Source organism: Harpia harpyja, chromosome 6 (assembly GCF_026419915.1).
Source record: "Harpia harpyja isolate bHarHar1 chromosome 6, bHarHar1 primary haplotype, whole genome shotgun sequence".
Taxonomy (NCBI): Eukaryota; Metazoa; Chordata; class Aves; order Accipitriformes; family Accipitridae; genus Harpia; species Harpia harpyja.
This window is the reverse complement of record NC_068945.1, coordinates 62,366,127-62,386,621: the sequence shown is the minus strand read 5'-3', so window position 1 is coordinate 62,386,621 and position 20,495 is coordinate 62,366,127. Positions and strand designations below refer to the sequence as shown.

General features: G+C 45.0%; 1 protein-coding gene across 2 annotated transcripts in view; it reads left to right on the top strand.

Annotated features, from left to right (window-relative positions):
- ELAPOR2 (endosome-lysosome associated apoptosis and autophagy regulator family member 2) overlaps positions 1 to 20,495 on the top strand; it is a 105,741-nt gene that overhangs the window by 47,162 nt on the left and 38,084 nt on the right. For both annotated transcript variants that reach the window (XM_052790130.1, XM_052790131.1), the window contains one exon: positions 6,047 to 6,167. In XM_052790130.1, the coding sequence (XP_052646090.1) occupies positions 6,047 to 6,167 (121 nt within the window). The remainder of the gene's footprint in view (positions 1 to 6,046; positions 6,168 to 20,495) is intronic.

Below are 20,495 nucleotides of genomic sequence, written 5' to 3'. Positions count from 1 at the left end.
TCGGGTTACTATTAATCTTTCATTTGAAATGTCATGCTGAGGACTACACATTGATTCTGAGCGGCTTCTTGGAACAGCATCAATTTTCCATTTAGAAAATTGCTTTTTTTTTAAGTTTAACCCTATATGGGGTGTTGTTAATTTTTTCCTGAGAGACACTTTCCTATGGAAAGCTACTCTTTGGGTATGAAATTCAAACCAGTTTTGCCAAAGTCTAGGAATTATGAGCAATAAAATAGGAAATGTTATAGGAAATAACAGCTGAACTGAGGGAGGGACATGTTTAGAACATTAAGGCCAAACCCAGAAAAGTAATAAAACAGAGTCAGAATTACAGTTAAAATTAAAACAGGCCCATGGCCAAATTTAAAGATACTATATATCTGGATGACAGTGGGAAAAAAACATTGAAAGCAAAACCAGAGTAATAGCTGGCAACAGATAACCTCTGGCAATGGATTTGCCATGAAATTCATTTCAGAGAAGTGGTGGGTTAAGCAATTTCTCTGTCAGGGAGGAGAAGAAATCCCAACATAATGCAATGGCATTTTTCAGTGAGAAGCAAAAGTGTTGTAAGTGTCCCACGGTGCTGAGGAGCCTCCTCTGTCAGCCTTCTATATTTGGAAGTTCAAATTGCTGAGGCAGATTAGAAGCGCTGAGCCCAGTAAGCCAGTGTTAATGGGCGATTTCTAGTGCCTGCATACATCACATGTGCTCTGAAGGTGTTGGTGCTGCATTCCAGGTGTGCTTCCAGCTCATAGGGATGGACCTGAGCTACACTGGGTGCTGAGGACAGTGTCACCATGGCTGCTAAACCAGCTTGAGATGCTGGGTCGTTTAGCTGAACCAGAGCTCCATGCAGTTATATTCACCCACTATAAGTAGCCAAGATGGTTAATTTAAAGCTGGCCAGCGGTGCAACCGAAGTTGTGAGCTGCTGACATGCCTGTGATGCAGTGCAGATATATTCTGGTTATAAAAGAGGGATACAGCTGGGCCCTCAGTGGTTGTTTCTAGGTAAAACTATAGTATAGGGGAGAAGAACTATAGAATAGTATAGTATAGTATAGTATAGTATAGTATAGTATAGTATAGTATAGTATAGGAAAGCCAAGGCACAGCTTGAGCTGAACTTGGCTAGGGATGTGAAAAATAACAAGGGTTTCTTCAGGTACAGAAGACAACAAAGGAAGATGAAAGAAACTGTACTGCCCCCATGAGCAAAATGGGAGACCTCAGCTACAACTGACATGGAGAAGGCTGAGGTATTCAACAACTTTTTTGCCTCAGTCTTCACCGGCAAGTGCTCCAGCCATGCTGCCCAATTCACAGAATCCAAAGGCAGAGACTGGGAGGATGAAGTACTACCCGCTGTAGGAGAAGATCAGGTTCAAGACCATCTAAGGAACCTGAAGGTGCACAAGTCCATGGGACCTGATGAGTTGCATCCGCGGGTCCTGAGGGAACTGGCAGATGAAGTTGCTAAGCCAGTATCTATCATAGTTGAAAAGTCATGGCAGACTGGTGAAGTTCCCAGTGACTGGAAAAGGGGAAACATAACCTCCATTTTTAAAAAGGGAAAAAATGAAGACCCAGGGAACTACAGGCCGGTCAGTGTCACCTCTGTGCCTGGCAAGGTCATGGAGCAGATCCTCCTGGAAACTACGCTAAGGCACATGGAAAACAGAGAGGTGATTTGTGACAGCCAACATGGCTTCACTAAGGGCAAATCGTGCCTGAAAAATTTGGTGGCCTTCTACAACGGAATTACAGGATTGGTGGATAAGGGAAGAGCGACTGATGTCATCTACCTGGACTTGTGCAAAGCATTTGACACTGTCCCACACAACATCTTTGTCTCTAAAATGGAGAGACATGGATTTGATGGATGGACCACTCAGTGGATAAAGAATTGCCTAGATGGTCGCACTCAAAGGGTTGTGGTCAACAGCTCAATGTCTGGGTGGAGACCAGTAATGAGTGGCATTCCTCAGCGGTTCGTATTGGGACCAGTATTATTTAAAATATTTGTCAGGGACATGGACAGTGGGATTGAGTGCACCCTCAGCAAGTTTGCGGATGACACCAAGCTGACTGGTGCGGCTGATACTCTAGAGGGAAGGGATGCCATCCGGAAGGGCCTTGACAGGCTTGAGAGGTGGGCCCGTGTGAACCTCATGAAGTTCAACAAGGCCAAGTGTAAGGTCCTGAACATGGGTCAGGCCAATCCCAAATATGGATACAGGCTGGGTGAGAGTGGATTGAGAGCAGCCCTGCGGAGAAGGACTTGGGGGTGTTGGTGGAGGAAAAACTGAACATGAGCTGGCAATGTGTGCTTGCAGCTCAGAAAGCCAACCGTATGCTGGGCTGCGTCAAAAGAAGTGTGGCCAGCAGGTCAAGGGAGGTGATTCTACCCCTCTACTCTGCTCTGGTGAGACCCCACCTGGAGTACTGCATTCAGCTCTGGGGCCCCAGCATAAGAAAGACATGGACCTGCTCAAGGGGGTCCAGAGGAGGACCATGAAGACGATCAGGGGTCTGGAGCACCTCCTGTATGAGGACAGGCTGAGAGAGTTCGGGTTGTTTCACCTAGAGAAGAGAAGGCTCTGGGGAGACCTTATAGTGGCCTTTCAGTACTTAAAGGGGGCCTACAGGAAAGATGACAGGGACTCTTTATCAGGGAGTGTAGTGGTAGGATGAGGGGTAATGGCTTTAAACTGAAAGAGGGCAGATTTAGGTCAGATGTAAGGAAGAATTTCTTCACTGTGAGGGTGGTGAGGCACTGGCACAGGTTGCCCAGAGAAGCTGTGGATGCCCCATCCCTGGCAGTGTTCAAGGCCAGGTTGGATGGGGCTTTGAGCAACCTGGTCTGGTGGAAAGTGTCCCTGCCCATGGCAGGGGAGTTGGGACTAGATGATCTTTAATGTCCCTTCCAACCTAAACCGTTCTGTGATTCTATGATTCTGTGATTCTAAGATGGTAGCATTGGTAGCTGGCAGAGATTTTGAGAGCTACGTGTGTGTGACCAAGGGCAGAAATTAATTTGCAGGGTCTTCATTACAGTCAATTACCAGAGGAAGAACCAAGTCCATGGGGTGGTTTTCAGACATAAAGTTGAGTTGAAAGTCAGATAGAAAACAAAAAAACCCAACCAAAACCTCTTCCATAAGGGAACTGAGCACAGTAGAGGAAAAAGAATGGAAAGAGACCATGTAAGAACTCTAGTTCTGCTGTACAACCTTCCTTGTGAGTCTTGGGACTCCTCTGTGAACATGGCTGGCTGCACACAGGGATGGGGTGGTCAGAGGGAAGGATATCTGTTGGGTCCATCTCTCCAGAAACCTCATCTGACTGGTTAAAGCTGGAGAGATTTCCATGGAGGGATGGAAAAGGAGAGATGGAGACATGAGTCTTCTGCCTGAGCTTGGAAGGAGAGCAAAAATCCTTTTTTCTTTATAAATTTAGTTACTGTCCTGAGTTTTGAATCTCCGGTGATAGCTGACAGCCAGACAACCATTAGAGGGGATGTTTCTGTACTGCATGGTGTGTCCCTCGCAGCTGCACCACTTCTGAGACCCCCCTCTGGCTGCAGAGGGATTTCATGCTGACTAGACATGCCTGAAGTGTATTTTGAGAAGTTGGCTATGGGAGCAACCTGCGTTGTTGACACTAAACTGCTGCCTATAGTTTATTTGACCCCATACAAAATAGAAAAGAGATCTGAACATGGGTCAGATTCAGAGCATTTAAATATCCTTTTCTTTGCTTCACTCCAGTCTTGCATATTTAATTTAATAGATCATTTTTTTCTTATGTGATATGAACTACAAGATGAATCTATTACAGATATGTTACTTATGTATTCTGGTTGCCTTATAGGCAGATTTCATACCAAGATGATTAAGGACTGTTTTTTTTCTGTTCCTTGAAGATTGTATAATGAGATGAAAGTGGGAAAGTGCAAATTTTAATTGAGTATATTTGTAGATTTGAGAGTGTGGTATATTATATTTCATGTGTGGCTCTGGGTTTGACGGTATCTTTTTATGCCTTCATTTATTTTTGAGACAAATAGTTTTCCTTTCCACTGTGCTGTTAGTTAGCTTTCTAAACTGTAGGTTGAGCCACAAAGATGTTTATTGAACCATGAAAATATTAATTGCAGAGAAATCGGAATATTATTTGCACTTGGATGCAAACTAGCAAAGGCTTTAATGATGTTTAGGTACAACTTTATTAACATCTGAATATCTCTGGAGAGCTATGGTAACAGTAGGAGAAGTATTAAACTCAGTATTGCTTGTTTTTCTTTAAGTACATGAGGAGAATTGCAAGTCTTCTCCTTGTGAGTCAGCTGGATAGTTGCAAGGATTAACTAATCTATACCAAAGCCAGCATGGACCGGCCCTTATCCACCTGATTCCCCTTCTTCTGCTCCATCATGTGGGATGTTAGCACTACAAGGGGTCCTAGAAGGTGCAGGAAAAGATTGCCCCCCAAATAATCCTTGTGCGCACAGAGTATCTCCTCCTAGGGTAGCGTAGCTTAGGACTGATGTCTGCAGTCATGGTGGCACAGATCTTTAGGCAGGCAGACTTATGCTGCCTTATAGGTTGGTTTTGCCGTAGTGAGAGTGAGCTATGGCAGCTAAGGAGCTTTTCTGCTTGTGCCTTGGGCTGTGGACATGACCACTGACTTCCCCCTCCTTGGTTCATGTCCAGTCCTGCCAGGAGAAGCCAGCTAAATCGAAAGGAACTGACCAAACTTTATGGATCCACCACACCAGACTGCCCTAAAGCTGCATAAACCTCGAGCCTGTGGCTAAAGCTCTGATCCCGTTTTCCTCAGTCCCATGATTGTGTGTGTTATTTTTATGGGCCACGCAGGGCCATGCAGTGTTGGAGGCGGGGTTCCCCTAAGCAAAGGGACAAGTCTCCATCCAAACGAAGTGGCTGGTCTCTCTCTGTAGCCAGTGGAGAGAAAGAAGTGTTTCTAGGACGTATGTTATCTCCTTGTCCCTTCTGCAGCAGCTGGTCAACGTTTTCCCTTTATTGACTGCAAAGGGAGCTGGAGGTGGCCTTGCCCATGTGGAGGCATCTCATGGAACTTGCCAGTATGTGTTTTAATATACGTCTGTTCCCTCTGAAGAAAGTTATGCACCAATTCTGCCAGCTTCACCCAAACTCTCTCTTGATATCAAGCTGGTTCAAGAATGAGATGTCGCTGAGGTTTATTTTAATAGTAAAATTCTGGTATATGAATTTGGAAACAAAGCTACAAAGACAAAACTAAGAATGCAACTAGATGTGAGTCTAGGTTGTATGCGGGATCTGAATCAATCTTATTAATAAGATCAATAGCTAATATTCTTTCCTAGCTAATGCTGGATATTTCTTACTGCTTTTCACTTAGACTGCTCAGGGCTTGTCTCCGTCACAGAGGCCATGGGGCTGATCTCTGCTCATACCATCATTCTGCCTTGAGGTACTCCTCAGAGCTGATCCTGGATGGCATTTTCAGAGGTATCCCATACTGAGTTTACCTACCCTAGTTTGTCTGGGCATCCTCTGAAATCTATGAAGAGGGAAAGGCACTTGCAGAAGGTGATTCATGTCATCTATCTTAGACATCCAACCTAACATGGGATGACTTGTGCTCTGGGTATGGCTTGCTCCATTGACCAAAGAGGAAGCCTGATTGACTGCTGTAGATCAGATACCATGATGGTGAGAAGTTTGGGAGCAATCCTGCTCTAAGAGACTGGGGAAAAAATTCTAGTGGAATCAGTGTCCCGTCTCTCAAGTGCTTTTACATATCCCACCCTCTGCCTTAGCTTTTGTGCTGCACAGCATTCAATGTACTTTGCGCTTGCTCTGTGATGATACATGGTGATCATCAAAGCAGTGAGAGTGCTGCACAGTATGTTCTATGCCAGCTACTTCCTTTCTGGTTTAATTATAACTGAGTTTGCTAATCCCAGTCTTGATTAATGAGCTTAATATGCAAATGTTATGATGAAACTGAAACTCTTTGTAATTGCTTGCAGACAGATTACCACTTCGAATACACAGAGTGCGACAGCAGTGGCTCCAGATGGAGGGTGGCTGTCCCGAATCCGTCGGTGGAGTGCTCTGGACTACCCGACCCGGTGAAAGGGAAGGAATGCAGTATGTCGGCACTTTTCATTTTACAGACCATTACTAGCTGTTTCTGCTATCTACCCTTGTATGGCTTCTTAGTTCTGTCACTGATGTCCTGAGTGTCCCTGAGTTAGTCCTTCCCCTCCAAACCTTCTTGTCTCTCGGAGCTATGGAGCAGGGATTGTCTTTGCAGCATAGTTATATAGCTCAATATGTGCTATATTGATATGCTCAATATGATATTGCAGCATAGTTATATAGCTCAATAGATGCTATATTAGCATACAAGTACCCTTGTATGCTAATTCACAGACAAGACAGGTCTACTACAACACCTCTTGAAGAGGTGTGGTTGCTTGTCTTGAGCTGCCATACTCTTAAGTACTGCAGCTCTCCCATTTGTTTGTAGCTGTATTGGCCAAAAGGGTGACCAGGAGTGGCCAAATTATATTTGCATAGTGTCTGCATTCTCCTTACCTGCATTATTTAGCTAATTAATAAGCTGAATGCATAAGTAATGGTAAATGTCTTATTTGCCTGAGGTAATTTCATGATGAAGCTTTTGCATTTTGTTTATTTATGTATTTATTTTTAACAACTTGGAGGGTTCTCATATCACTTGGTACTGCATTTTTTTTAATGTTAAAACACTTCTTTGCGTCTGGGGACATAAGCGAACTGCTGCTCTGCAAACACATTTGAACTCTTCCCTCACTGTTTTGTAGTTTCCCAGGCTGAATGCTGTTTCTCATCACACTTCCTTGCTCTAGAAAGTCTCTTCACAAAAGATCCTGGCAGTGCTTTACTTTCTCAGTAATTTGTACCAGAGGGTATAAATTATTGTATCTGACAAACCAGATGAACAATGGCAACATCCTTTCAATTCTACTGTAGGAGAGGTGAGATTTACTCACTTCTGACTCTCCTCCTGTAAAGGTTTATTGTTCATTTCTTTACTACATATGTTCCAGTGTGAGGCACATAAATGCTTCTGTAGCAGTGTTGACCACTGGAAGATTTCTTGTGGCTTGCAGGCATCATTTGATAAGTTGCCTGTGTCATTCTTGGTATTTGGGTTTAGTTTCCGAGGTTTTAAATGTGGAATCTCTGTATATCCTTAGAATGTGTTTTTCAATTACAGAAATACAGAGCTGGGAAGCACCTCAAGTGATCCCATAATTCATCCCCCAGCCCAAATAGCTATAGTGGCAATGACTTTGTCATTCATGGCTATTGTTTGGCTGGACTGTTTTCAGGGACCTCTGGTGATGAAGAGCCCACAAGCTCTCCAGATATTTGCTCATCTATTTTGTTCTTTTCATTTTCCCTCCTGTTACAGCTTTTTCTGCTGTTGAATCTCCCTTGTTATACTTCAAGCCTGTTACTTTTTGCTGTCTGCACTATAAAGGAGCAGATAGTGTTATCCCTCCTGCTGCACAACCACTTTTGGTGTACTCTGGAGTACACAGGTATAACTAATTTTTTTCTGATATACACTATTTCTTCTTAAATCTTGTGATAAATGGTTCAAGGTCCAGCAACTTTACACTCTCCTCGACTTTCTGCTACAGATTTCGACAAATGGTGCACTTCCCTCTTCACCCCCTCTTATTTGTGTGTCTTTCTGGTCTTAAATCAGTTCAGTGAAAATTCGACTGGTTTATAACAACGGATGAATCTCTGGCCTCTCCATATCTTGCCCCCTGCTAAACAAGGGGAAAACTTTGCCTAGTGGATTGGCTGTGATATTATACACCAAAGTACAGGATTCTGTTAAATACACTGGAAAACTCATCTCAGTAGATGCCTCTCCTCCTTGAAGTGTTGCTGTTAAGTCCCATGGCAATTCAGCTGGCTTGAGAAGCAATTAGATATTTGACTTGTTTTACTGAACCTTTCAGATATCATCTCTCTGGGCTTTTGGGAGTGCAGCGGTGTTAATGTAGTTCTGTCTTTTTTGTGTGTCTGTAGTAGATTATCTGGCTTCAGGAGATGTCTGGCTATATTCTGATGGTAAAAGTCATTTTAGGTTTCTCATCTCTTAGTCTTTCACCTTTTGCTTTAAGAACAACCAATCTTTCAGGCTGAAAACATGAATCTGTCAACAGCAGTCAATCACTTCAGGAATGTGTAGGGAACACCCTTCCCATTTGGCTTGGCTGATGTGGTGGTTTTTACTGCAAAATATTTGAACCAGCATAGAGTTTGGCTGACAGTCCATTCTTCAATGGGTGGGATATACTAGGAGAGGCAGCTTTTGGAAATTCTGTGCCCTCCAGCTCTTCAGAGTTTGCATATGGGGGTCTGTTGTTGATGATGAGTTGTATTACCAAGGATGTGTTATACTAAAAGCACAAATTTCTGTAGCTGGAGGAAAATGAAAGGTTCTGTATTTGAGGTTGCTACAACTCACATTCTCAGTGGATCATGTGCAAAGTGAGACTTGGCCAGGGGTTGCGTACGCATCTCACCAAGTAATTAATGGCTCCCTGAGATGCCTTCCTTTTCTCATAGGCCTAGTGTTATTTTATCCCGAGCCTATCAAGAAATACCATAACTATGCCATATCCTTTGAGATGAGTCTTTCTGGACATTCTACTAATTTATTCAGGTTCTCCTACATCTTGTAGATCCTACCCTATGCCAGAGCATACTGACACTGGGGCTCATCTTGACATTTGTTAGAGTCCTGAACTCCCTTAGGTATCTCTTTCAGTCCTTCAGCCTGCAGAACTGGGGACCACAGTTCAATTACCCCAAGTGGGATGATTTCCAGCTTTGGAGATCTGTTATCTTCAGAAGTTTTGGTTGGTATCTACCAGTCCCGATATATAGCTGAGCCAACTATGTCTCTGCTCTTAAAAAAGGGTTGCAGTTGTATAGCAGCATGAGCTCTTTGGGCATTTTTGTCTCCTTGAGGTTGGCAGAGCCCTCAGTGGTCCTTGGTGGCAGTTAGGACACAATGGATATGGAGGAGTCTGGGTGAGAAAGTGTTTTTTTTGGGAACATATCTACCACCACAGCTGACTTCACGACGTACCATTTGCAGTTGTTTTCATCTATTCAGAAATGCCTGCCGCTTGAGAATATCTGCTGTTGATCTTTACTGCTCCCTGAAAACAGAAGTGACTAGCAGGCTGTCATTAATTTTGGATCCTGAGAATAATGCGCCAACTTCTCCCGCTTCCAAATGTTCAGCAGTCATTCTCTTTAAATTGTGCCTGAACTAGGAATTCGAAAGATGGTATAACAATATGTTAAATGTCTCCAATCATCTCTGTAAATACGTCTAGACTGTGGTCTCCAGTGGAGTGGAAAGACACTTGAGATTGCTAAAAATGTATTTGCTCAGGTGCTTCACATATCTGGAGCAATCTAACTGTGGCACCAGCGCTCAGTTGGCGTCTCGAGATGTGCTCATTTTCAGGATGTTGTGTTTTACTGCTTTTCATTTGAATGAACCCATTTAAAATTAGGTTGGTGTCCTGGTTTTGGCTGGCATAGAGTTATTTTTCTTCCTAGTAACTCGTATAGTGCTGTGTTTTGGATTTAGGATGAGAATAATGTTGCTGATGTTTTAGTTGTTACTGGGCAGTGCTTGCACAGTCAAGGACTTTTCAGCTTCCCATACTGCCCAGCCAGCAAGGAGGCTGGGGGTGCACAAGAAGTTGGGAGGGGACACAGCCAGGACAGCTGACCCAAACTGGCCAAAGGGATATTCCATACCATGGGACATCATGCTGAACAATAAAACTGGGGGGAGTTGGCCGGGGGTGGGGGCCATTGCTCGGGGACTGACTGGGCATCGGTCAGTGGACGGTGAGCAAGTGCACCGTGCATCACTTGTATACTCTTTTACCATTACTATTATTTCCCCTTCCTTTTCTGTCCTATTAAACTGGCTTTATCTCAACCCACAAGTTTTACCTTTTTTCTGCTTCTCTCCCCCATGTCACTGCGGGGGAATGAGCGAACGGCTGTGTGGTGTTTAGCTGCCTGCCAGGTTAAACCACAACAGTTGGGTATCTCTGCGCTCTGCTGCATTTTGAAGTGCATGCCGACCTGCAAAGCACAGCTGACTGTGACCTGCTGAGAGTAACTGCCAGCATTCCCCGAAATGGCTGTCGTCTCCAAAACATGTCAGGATTCAGCCCTTCTTTTGTGTCTTCAAAAAGTTAATCAGCAAAGTTTATCTGCAAAAAGACAGAGTCCTCTGAGAAATAGTCATGGGGTTAAGAGTAGAAAGGATTGTAGTATTTTAACTGCTTTATGACCTGGTTATTAGAAGAAGGGTTTTTTTGCCTTTATCTTGCCATGAGCACAGAGCAGCGTGATGACCCAGCTTCCCCTCCTGCTGCCCTCCCCTCCACATCTCTCCCATCCAGGTGGGAGGTGGGAAGAAAGAAGGAACCTCACATGGCAGATGTTTGTGATGCTGTAGGAGGTTCTGCTACGCAGTGACCCCAGATATGGGAGGGGACGTACAGGAGCGGCTCTGCAGCATGGTAGCTCGCTTGCAATGCACTTGGACATGCCTCTTTCTGTATTCCACTCGGCTATTTTTTTCTGATCTCCTTGCCCTGTGGGGCTGCAGCTATTGCCACTTTCAGACCTCACATCAGGGTGTCAGCCTGCATTTTGCCATTCAGCGTGGTGTGGTACCTCAATGCTCACCCTGTGGGGCCGGGCTGCCTCTGGACAGGCCATGGCATGGCCACACCAGACTGTTCAGCCACCTCTCTCAGGCTTGTGTTTGTTCAGAGATGAGTCATATTTCTGATGCCACCACATCACAGTTGCAAGGGATCCTGCAAAGACACGCATTAAAAGTGCAGCAAAGGTCTTGGCTAGGAAAAAAGGCAATATTTATTACGCCTAAAGCTACTCTGTGAGGCTCTCCTCTGCTTCCCATTTAAGATGTCCCCTCCAGGCGTCTTCCCGGTACCATTTTGGAGGTAGGGTACATACATGGAGGCATGGAGCGTTGCGCTGGAGGGGTGGTGGACTGAGAGCCTCCCTCCATGAAATCCAGACCTCTGAATCTCTCCATTACTTCTTGACAGTCGGGAATGTACTTAACTAATTTGGTCTCGTTCATTTTTAATTACCACAGATCTCACTCTGATCTCCTCATGAGTCTGATAGCAGGAAGGGCATTTAGCTGATAAGGATCACTGCCATCAGGGAAGTTGCTTGGCTTTTAAAATGGAAAATATTTATGGCAGTCAATGGGAGCCGGAGCGAAGCCCTTGCCTGCATTCCATTATGGCTGGTACTTCTGAAAACCCTTTGCTTTGGTGGGGGGGCTGTATGCAGTGTCTAATGGGGACCTTTCGGGGCCTGGCAGTGGGAGCAGGACTTGGCATCGTGCTCCCGCTGACATGACGCTGCAGTCTGTTTCGGTGGCCACAGTCAGGCTTTTCTGCCAGCCTGACCATATGCTGCATGTTTTACACTCAAATTAAAAGTCTGAATTTGGAGCCTTCCTTCCTCCCATGTCTCCTTTTCTTCCTCTCCCTTCACCCAAGTACAACTCAAATATCTGGTTCAGACTGTGCCCTTGCTGTGCCCAGGTGCATGTCTCAGCAGAGTTTAGGACCAAAAAGGGCTTAAAGGGTTCACATTTTGACCTCAAATTCTTTTTTAATATTAATTCTTTTATTCCACAGAATGAGTTATTTTTTGCTACTCTAAACAAGAACAGTTTGCACCTTATCTCATAAATATCTGTTAATTTTAGTGGCGCTAGGTGCATAATAAAGAAACTATAGTGAGAATAATAGAGCAATTTCAAAAGGAGTTGAATTTGCCATGTTCGAGGGGAAAAAGTGCTGGTAGGGTCACTGTTATAGTCAGCACCCAAATGTCAGTTATAATCAGTGGTGCCACTAAGGCGTGAGCAACTTCTTTGAACTCAGAAATGTACTTCAGTTTTGAGGCGAGGCGTGTAAGTGTGTGCCAAACGGTAAGCATGTGAAAAGCTCCACTGACTTCAGAAAATAGACTATCCTTAATTACAGTGGGCTTTACTGGGGCCTGGGAGCAAAATTTGTCCTGATTTATTGCTACTGAACTGTGTTTGTTGAGTTTATTCTAACTGGTGTAATCTGCTCCTAGGATACCACAGGAAGGGATATGGATCTTCCTGCTAATTGCAGGGCACTTTAGACACAATTAGGGCAAATGACCTTTTTAAGGCTTGTAGGTTTTATAACACTTTAAGGCAATTTAACTGATCTGCAAGCGTTTTAACATTCTGCTTTTGTAACAGAAAACTGAAATAGAAGGGTTTGAGTTTGATGTTCTTTCAGCCTCTGGTAAGACTGGGTATCCCAAGCAGGTGAGAAGTGGGTCTGTTCCTAACTCCCTTGAAGTCAGTGGGCATCTGCAAATTTTATAACATACAATGTATGCACATACATATCTGTGTAGATGGATAATATCAAATGAATGTTATACATCTGGCAAAACCTGTGGGCTTGTGTTACAGCCTTCTGACATAAAGTTTACATCTGTTCTTTGTCAACTAGATTTGTATTCAGGCAAATTCTGTGTAGTCTTTGTGCTAAGGAATTCGTTCTTCTGGAGAATCCTACTTAGGATTTTGAAATTTGGCTGGTGAAGACTTGAAAATAGCAATGATAAGTTTTAGTAGTTTCTTTAACGTTTACATTATTGCACATGTGGATGTGAATGTACATACAAAAAGTCCCATGAGAATGGTGCTATTTATTACACAGTCACATTTATTTATGTTATCTCAAAATAGTTTGTTATGTAATAAAAAAATTTTATTATCACAACAGTGTCATTGTCTTCATATATGAATGCATGTAAGAACTACTTTTCATAGGGCTTAAATAAGTCCAGAGTTATGGCCTCTTGAAGCAAACGTGAATCCTAACAGAACATCAGGGAGTTTTTTTCCTGTTTTATTTGACATTCACTGAGGATTATTTTCTGGTCTCATTAATGGGCTTTGAAATGATTTGGATTTCTTTGTTTCAGCTGAAGAGGGGGAATATGGTGACATCAGCATAGGTCTGAGGACTAGGCATGTATCCATTCTCATTTTTTCTCATGGGTTGAAAGCACTTCATCTTGTCTTCATCAACCTTGACGTATGTATTGGGTTTTCACAGCAAGGCTTTGGTAGTGGGGGGAGCTACAGGGGTGGCTCCTGTGAGAAGCTGCTAGAAGCTTCCTCCATGTCTGACAGAGCCAATGCCAGCCGGCTCCAAGGCAGACCCGCCGCTGGCCAAGGCTGAGCCCATCAGTGACGGTGGTAGCGCCTCTGGGAGAACAGGTTTAAGAAGGGCAGAAAAACTGCACAATCACAAATTTGGCCGGAGAGAGGAGTGAGAACACGTGAGAGCAACAGCCCCGCAGACCCCCAGGTCAGTGAAGAAGGAGGGGGAGGAGGTGCTCCAGGCGCCGGAGCAGAGATTCCCCTGCAGCCCGTGGGGAAGACCACGGTGAGGCAGGCTGTCCCCCTGCAGCCCAGGGAGGTCCACGGGGGAGCAGATCTCCACCTGCAGCCCAGGGAGGACCCCACGCCAGAGCAGGGGGATGCCCGAAGGAGGCTGGGACCCCGTGGGAAGCCAGCGCTGGAGCAGGCTCCTGGCAGGACCTGTGGCCCCGTGGAGAGAGGAGCCCAGGCTGGAGCAGGTTTGCTGGCAGGACTTGTGACCCCGCGGGGGACCCGTGCTGGAGCAGTCTGTGCCTGAAGGACTGCAGCCCGGGGAAGGGACCCACGGTGCAGCAGGGGAAGAGTGAGGAGTCCTGCCCCTGAGGAGGAAGGAGCAGCAGAGACAACGTGTGATGAACTGACCCCAACCCCCATTCCCGTCCCCCTGCGCTGCTGGAGGGGAGGAGGGAGAGAATTTGGGAGTGAAGTTGAGCCCAGGAAGAAGGAAGGGGTGGGAGGAAGGTGTTTGGAGATTTGGTTTTATTTCTCATTATCCTACTCTGGTTTGATTGGTAATAAAATTTATTTTCCCCAGGTTGAGTCTGTTTTGCCCATGATGGTAATTGGTGAGTGATCTCTCCCTGTCCTTATGTAAACTCACGAACCTTTCATTATATTTTGTCTCCCCTGTCCGGCTGAGGAGGGGGAGCGATAGAGCAGCTTTGGTGGGCACCTGGTGTCCAGCCAATGCCAACCCACCACAATGTACTAATTTTTTTTTCATTTTCGATATCATTCAGACATTGCTTCTTTGGGTATTCACCTTGGAAGAAACAGTGAGGTCTAGCTATTAATGGCTGCTGATGTTTAATCATGTCATTTAGATCAGACGTATACACATAGATATACTGACATAAGGTAGCAGATGCTGTTGGGTATCCTGAGCTGTAGGAAAGTACTATTTTGAGACAATGTTCAAACAAGGTATTCATAAAATCTCCCCTTTCATTCCTCTGTTCTTGAGATTGCTCACTCGAATGGTATATGCTGATCTCATCCCTCATTTTGACTAACAATTTCCCTTCTCCCCTCTCTTTTGAACAGTCAGGTAGCTCCCATGAAGCTGCCTGTCAACATATTAGTCACATACGGAAGGTTGCTCTCTCTAACCTAAGTACCAAAAAAGTCGATTCTTAGTGGGATGAAATCCAGGGAATCTAAGAATTTCTTGATATGCTATAGATTTGGCCCTTGGCCTGTCATATATTACCTAGCAATTAAGGATGTCTGACGGAGAAAAACATAATATAACTCTGTGTCTGGAGCCACCTCTGATGTGAACAGCAAGATGTGCAAGAAGTAGATTTCAAAGTCATGAACTTTATAGGGGCACTTTTTCGTGTATGGCCTGCAGAACTGTCAACTCAATTTTACCTGAGTCTCTTTTGTATCCCTAGGAAAGTTTTTATGTCTTTTCTGAAAGGAAAAGGAAAGGCTTTCCCACTAGACCACTCTGAGGAGGGGACTAGCACATAGCAGCAGAGGCTGCTCTGAGGAACACTGTGGAGCTGAGGAATTAATGCAAGGCTGTCAGGTAGCAAAGATGTTTAGCCAGCAGTGGTGTGCATGGCACAGTTTGAGAGTTGCTACTAAAAGGCTGTGATTTAGCAAAGCACTCAAGCAGATGTTTATTTCTGTTCATCTTAAGAGTATTCCTGCTAATGTATGTTCCTAACTCAAGTCAGGTAGGTCAGTCCTATTGATGGCATTAGGTTTCTCACCTGGACTGAGGCTCAAGGCTACATTTTGCCATGGCATTTCCATCTGGATGTTTTCCTAATGCGTATTGTTACCCTGAGAGATAACCAAGTTTTACAAGTAATTTTTCCAGATTTTTTCCTCTGTGCATGAGCAATGCACTGTCTTTGCAGAAAAAGCCCCATTGTTGGCTTTTTGAAGCACAGATTCTTTTAGGTAAATAGTTAAAAAAGCAGAAGAGTTTGCACTGAACCCGCAGAGTTTAATTCCTGGAGAGGAGTTACCAGGAACTGCATGCTGATGTGTATATTGAGACTTCCAAAAGAAAGGTTGGCTTTAGTGTCTTTTGATGATTTCTTCACCCTATTTGTGTACACGATGTACTTAAATAAGTTAAACACAGCTTCCTCTGAGTCACTGATTTCTCTTTCAACAGGAAAGCAGCTGGCAAGACCTTGAGATTTGCTACGGCTTGGCAGAGGGATGAGAGGCAAGCACTCTGCGTGTGTGTGTGCGCGCGCGTGCACGTGTGCAGACGACATCTCAAATGACACTAGAAGCCATTTGCACCAACCTCTTTGGTTGGTGAGCAATCAAAACAGGCCTGATGGAGTCAGTGGGGCCTGGAGAGCTACTCACTCACCTTGAGGTATGATTCCTGCCATCTCCAGTGCTGAGCCACTAGGATGGTGGTTGTAACCCTGGCAGCAAATGTGCTTGCTAACCTCTTGGTGACAACTGCTTTCCTCCACTCTATGCCACACTTTCATGAATTTATTGAGTATTCCCATTCTAAAACCACACCTTTTAGTGTCCAAATGATGAAATAAAAGTGATACTAAAACTGTCCTATGTGCTAGGCCAGCTGGGGAAAATGGTGCTCTTCCTGTCAAAGAGGTGAACTGGAAAAAGCATTGCTCTATTTTGTAAATTCTTGTGTAAAAGGAAAAACTATTTACTCTTAAGAAAAGGAAGGGTCTCTTCCACAGAAGGTACTCTTACCCAAGTTACATCAGCTTTCAGTGTGATCACATTTCAAGCCTAAACAGCCTTGACAGACTTTTTTTCTTAAATTAAGATTCAGTCTGGTTCCTGGTAACACATTGGGATATAATGACTGAAGAAAACGAACATCAATTATTCACAGTCTATTGGAGAAGCCTCATATAAATTATTCAAGGAAGACATTCTGAAGCTGGCTGAGACTATAGGAAACATTAATAATGAAGCAATGATTTCCTCTTGTCCTTTGGCTTTCTTTTTATCTCCTCATCTCTTATTTTGGTTGGTCCTTGGTTCTATGTTGTGTGGACCCCGATGTCCCAGGGTATCACTGAACAGATGTTTCTGTGTACTTGTCCTTGGCCACATCTTCCTCTCCAGGTTTGTGGCATGTGTCTGCTGAACCCAGCAGCTGTTCAGAGGGACAACTGCGTGATGCTGCCAACCTCCTATTTTCTTTCTGAGCTACAGTTTTCACCTCTGCCCATGGGAGGCTGAGATAATTCAGCCCAGACTCTGCCTGCAGGAGATAGCAGCATCTCACGTGAACCCCAGGCAGTGGGGCTTTGGATGAACAACATAGGAATGGCGGGGGGAGAGATGGAAAGCCAGTGTTTGAGATTATCTGTCCTGTGTATTTTCACTGGTTTGGGTAGAATTGCCCCATTGCTACCCCCTTCTAATGTTGTTACAATCTGGCAAAATCCAGTCCTGTGTCTTTTTTTAAATTGTAATGTGTTGAGAGCCAGGGGGACACAGAAAGACACACATGAACGTGCACATACCCAGTGGCAACAGGATAAACAGAAGAGCTGAACTAGTTTTAGGTATCATAAGTAAGAAACGTCTGGAGAAAAATGTCTGCTGAGAAGAGTGACAGAGGTAGAAGTAGTGGGTCCAAGTGGTGTGGGACGGGAAGCTAGCTGAGGGAAGGTATAAGACTGAGTGGCCAGGGCTGCATAAAAGAGGAAAGCAGTTGAATATAATATAGGTTTGCTGTTGGAGGATGCAGGGCATTGAGGCAGCTTTGATTAATCTCCTGGTGAAATCACAAATATTCTGATCCCTCTCACAGCGTGGCAATATCTTGGAGATACTGGACATGAGAAAACACTCCAGGGGAAGGTTTCAGACCTCAGAAGAAGTTGAGTAATCACATACATGTGAGGATCAACTCTGTTAGTCCAGGTGTGTTCATTCTAAGTCTGTCCTGACCCCCAGCATCAGAAAGTTAACCAATGTGAGATCGTTAGGGTCAATTAATAGAAAAGTGCCAACTAACACTGATCCTAGTCCGCCAAATTCACTGGGAAGGCCACAGCTGTACTAAAAGGCAGAATGTGACCCTGCAACCTTGCAGTCAAAGGGCAAATGAGGCAAGCTTGTTTATGGTCTGTTTTGCACTCTGAGGAGCAATTTCCATGCCTGCAAAGTGATTGTAAAGTGCTATCAGATCTGCAAAGTAATCTATTGCAAGCACTCCTTGGAAGTGGTTGCACAGAGGGCAGGGTTCCTGCTTCAGGATGCCCCACGTCCGTGGTATGTCCCAGGAGGGAGGTAAGATACCATCGCTCTCCACGCACAGAGTTTAGCAGGAGGGGGATTAATTAGATTCCTGTTGTGGTTTAAGCCCAGCTGGTAACAAAGCACCACGCAGCCACTTGCTCACTCCTCTCTCCTGGCCCCGGTGGGATGAGAAGGAGAAAACATAAAGAAACGCTCGTGGGTTGAGACAAGGACAGGGAGGGATCACTCACCAACTGTGGTCATGGGCAAAAGACAGACTCGACTTGGGTGAGAAACAAAATAAATTTAATTTACTACAAATCAAATAAAAACAAAGATACTGAGAAATAAAACCAAATCTCAAAACACCTTCCCCCTACCCCTCCCTTCTTCCCGGTCACAACTTCACTCCCAAATTCTCTCCCTCCTCCCCTCCGCAGTGCATGGGGACGGGCAATGGGGGTTGGGGTCGGTTCCTCACGCGTTGTCTCTGCCGCTCCTTCCTCCTCAGGGGCAGGACTCCTCACTCGTCCCCTGCTCCAGCGTGGGGTCCCTCCCACGGGAGACAGTCCTTCACGAACTTCTCCAATGTGAGTCCTTTCTGTGGGCTGATCTTCAGTCCCAGCCTGTCCCAGCGCGGGCTTCCCCATGGCGTCGCAGCCATCCTGGGGGGCATCCATCCCCCTGCTCCGGCGTGGGCTCCTCTCTCCCCGGGCTGCAGGTGGGCATCTGCTCCCCTGCTCCCCTCCGTGGGCTGGGGGGGACAGCCTGCCGCCTGGTCTCCCCACGGGCTGCGGGGGCAGCCCCTCCTGCCCTCCTTCCTCCCTGCCCTCGGTACCCGCAGAGGGGTTCCTCTCCCATCCCAATCCCCTACTCGCTGCAGGTTCCCCTTCTTAACCCTGTTCTCCCAGAGGCACTACCACCATCACTGTTGGGCTCAGCCTTGGCTAGAGGCTGGTCTGACTGGGAGCCGGGGAAGCTTCGAGCAGCTTCTCGCAGGAGCCGCCTCTGTAGCCCCCTCCCCCTCTACCAAAGCCCTGCCACACAAACCCCAAACAATTTACTAGTTTGACCTCACAGGCCATTAAAATGCATCCAGTTAGGCTGATGCTGAGGCTGATAATTTGTATTTGGCGTGAGCTTTTCTTCCATATGGTGTCCAGTTATGGTACGAAGCACTTGAGAGACAAAGGGTCCATCACATGCCATGCAGATTGTTCCAGCAATCAGTCATTCTTCCTATTAAAAATGTGTGCATTATTTCCGATTTGAATTTGTCTGGGTTCAGCTTCCAGGAGGTAGGCCTTCTTATGCAGTTCTCTGCTTGATTAAAGAGTCAAGTGGGATCCTGTGTTTTCTGCCCCTGGAAATGCTTATGCATTAATCAAGTTGACTCTCAATCTTCTTTTGATAAACTAAACAGACTAAGCACTTCAGATCTCTCACTGCAAGACATTACCCCTAATTTAAAAATCATTTAAAGTCCTTTTGTTTTGCATTGACCTCTTAAAAATGCCAAATCGCAACTATATTCAGTATTAGAACAATCTTCTTGCCTGTAATACACACGTTTCATCCTACCCTACACATGTCTACCTCCACCTCTAAATATATCCGCAGATCTCAGTAGCACCTTTTTTGCATGTTTTGACAGTGGAAGCTCTTGATGAATGGTGAGTCCACTGCAACCCTCAGGCTTGCTGCTCTCCAGGATGCATTCAGCCTTCTGCAGGCAGGGCCAGCACTCCTTGCCTTCAGTGGCTTGTCTTTACCTTTGACTCTGTTAAAACACTGACTTCGAGTGGGCTCAGGCTTGACAACAGTCTCTCACCTGCCAATTTTAATAGTGTTCCTTTTCTGTTTGCCTGCAGATCATTGATAAAAATGTGAAGAGCCATCAGACCCAGTCCTGGGGCAAGCAGAACTGCCCCCTCCCTCCCTGCTCAGTGATGGTTTCCCACTGACAGCCCTGTCTGAGATCTGTTACTCAGGCAGTTTTTAATCCATTTAAGATGTGCCTTACTGGTATTGTGTGGTACTACCTTCTTCATCAGAATGACATGCAAAACTAAGTTAACTGTATTAGAAACCCTAAGTCTATTACATCCACTCAGTCACCTTTATCAAGTGACTTGTAATCCTTTTAAAGAATGAAATGAGGTCTGTTTGACAAGACTTATACAATGGTTTTGGTGGGTATTAGTACTGTAGCTCTTGTTAATTTTTTATGAAGTGAATCTGGTGTCAGCTTTATTGCATGCATGTATGAATGTGTGTGCCCGCCTGTGGCAGTGTCTGTCTAACAGTACTTTACAGCATCTTTTGTGACCAAGACTGGTCGCTTGGACAAACCACAACTTTTTTTTTCTTCTGTATTTATTTTAAGAAAGCTACAGCTGCAAATCACCAATAATTGCATCGGCTTCACTGGAGCTACTGAAGGCATTAGTGCGTTAAGCGCCACAGTATGTCGTGCTTTTCCTAACTGCCTCTGACAATGTTCTCGCAGTTCTAAAAATGCCCATGATGGGGCAAGTCATGAAACATTTTAGTGCATTTCACAGTTTTTTTCACTGACAGAAGATCAAATTCAGTCTTCACAATGTGCGTTGCTCTCTGTAAGTTGGTGTGTAGCACCCAAACTGGTATTTGAAAGGTATAATAGGAAAGTTTGCAGTTGA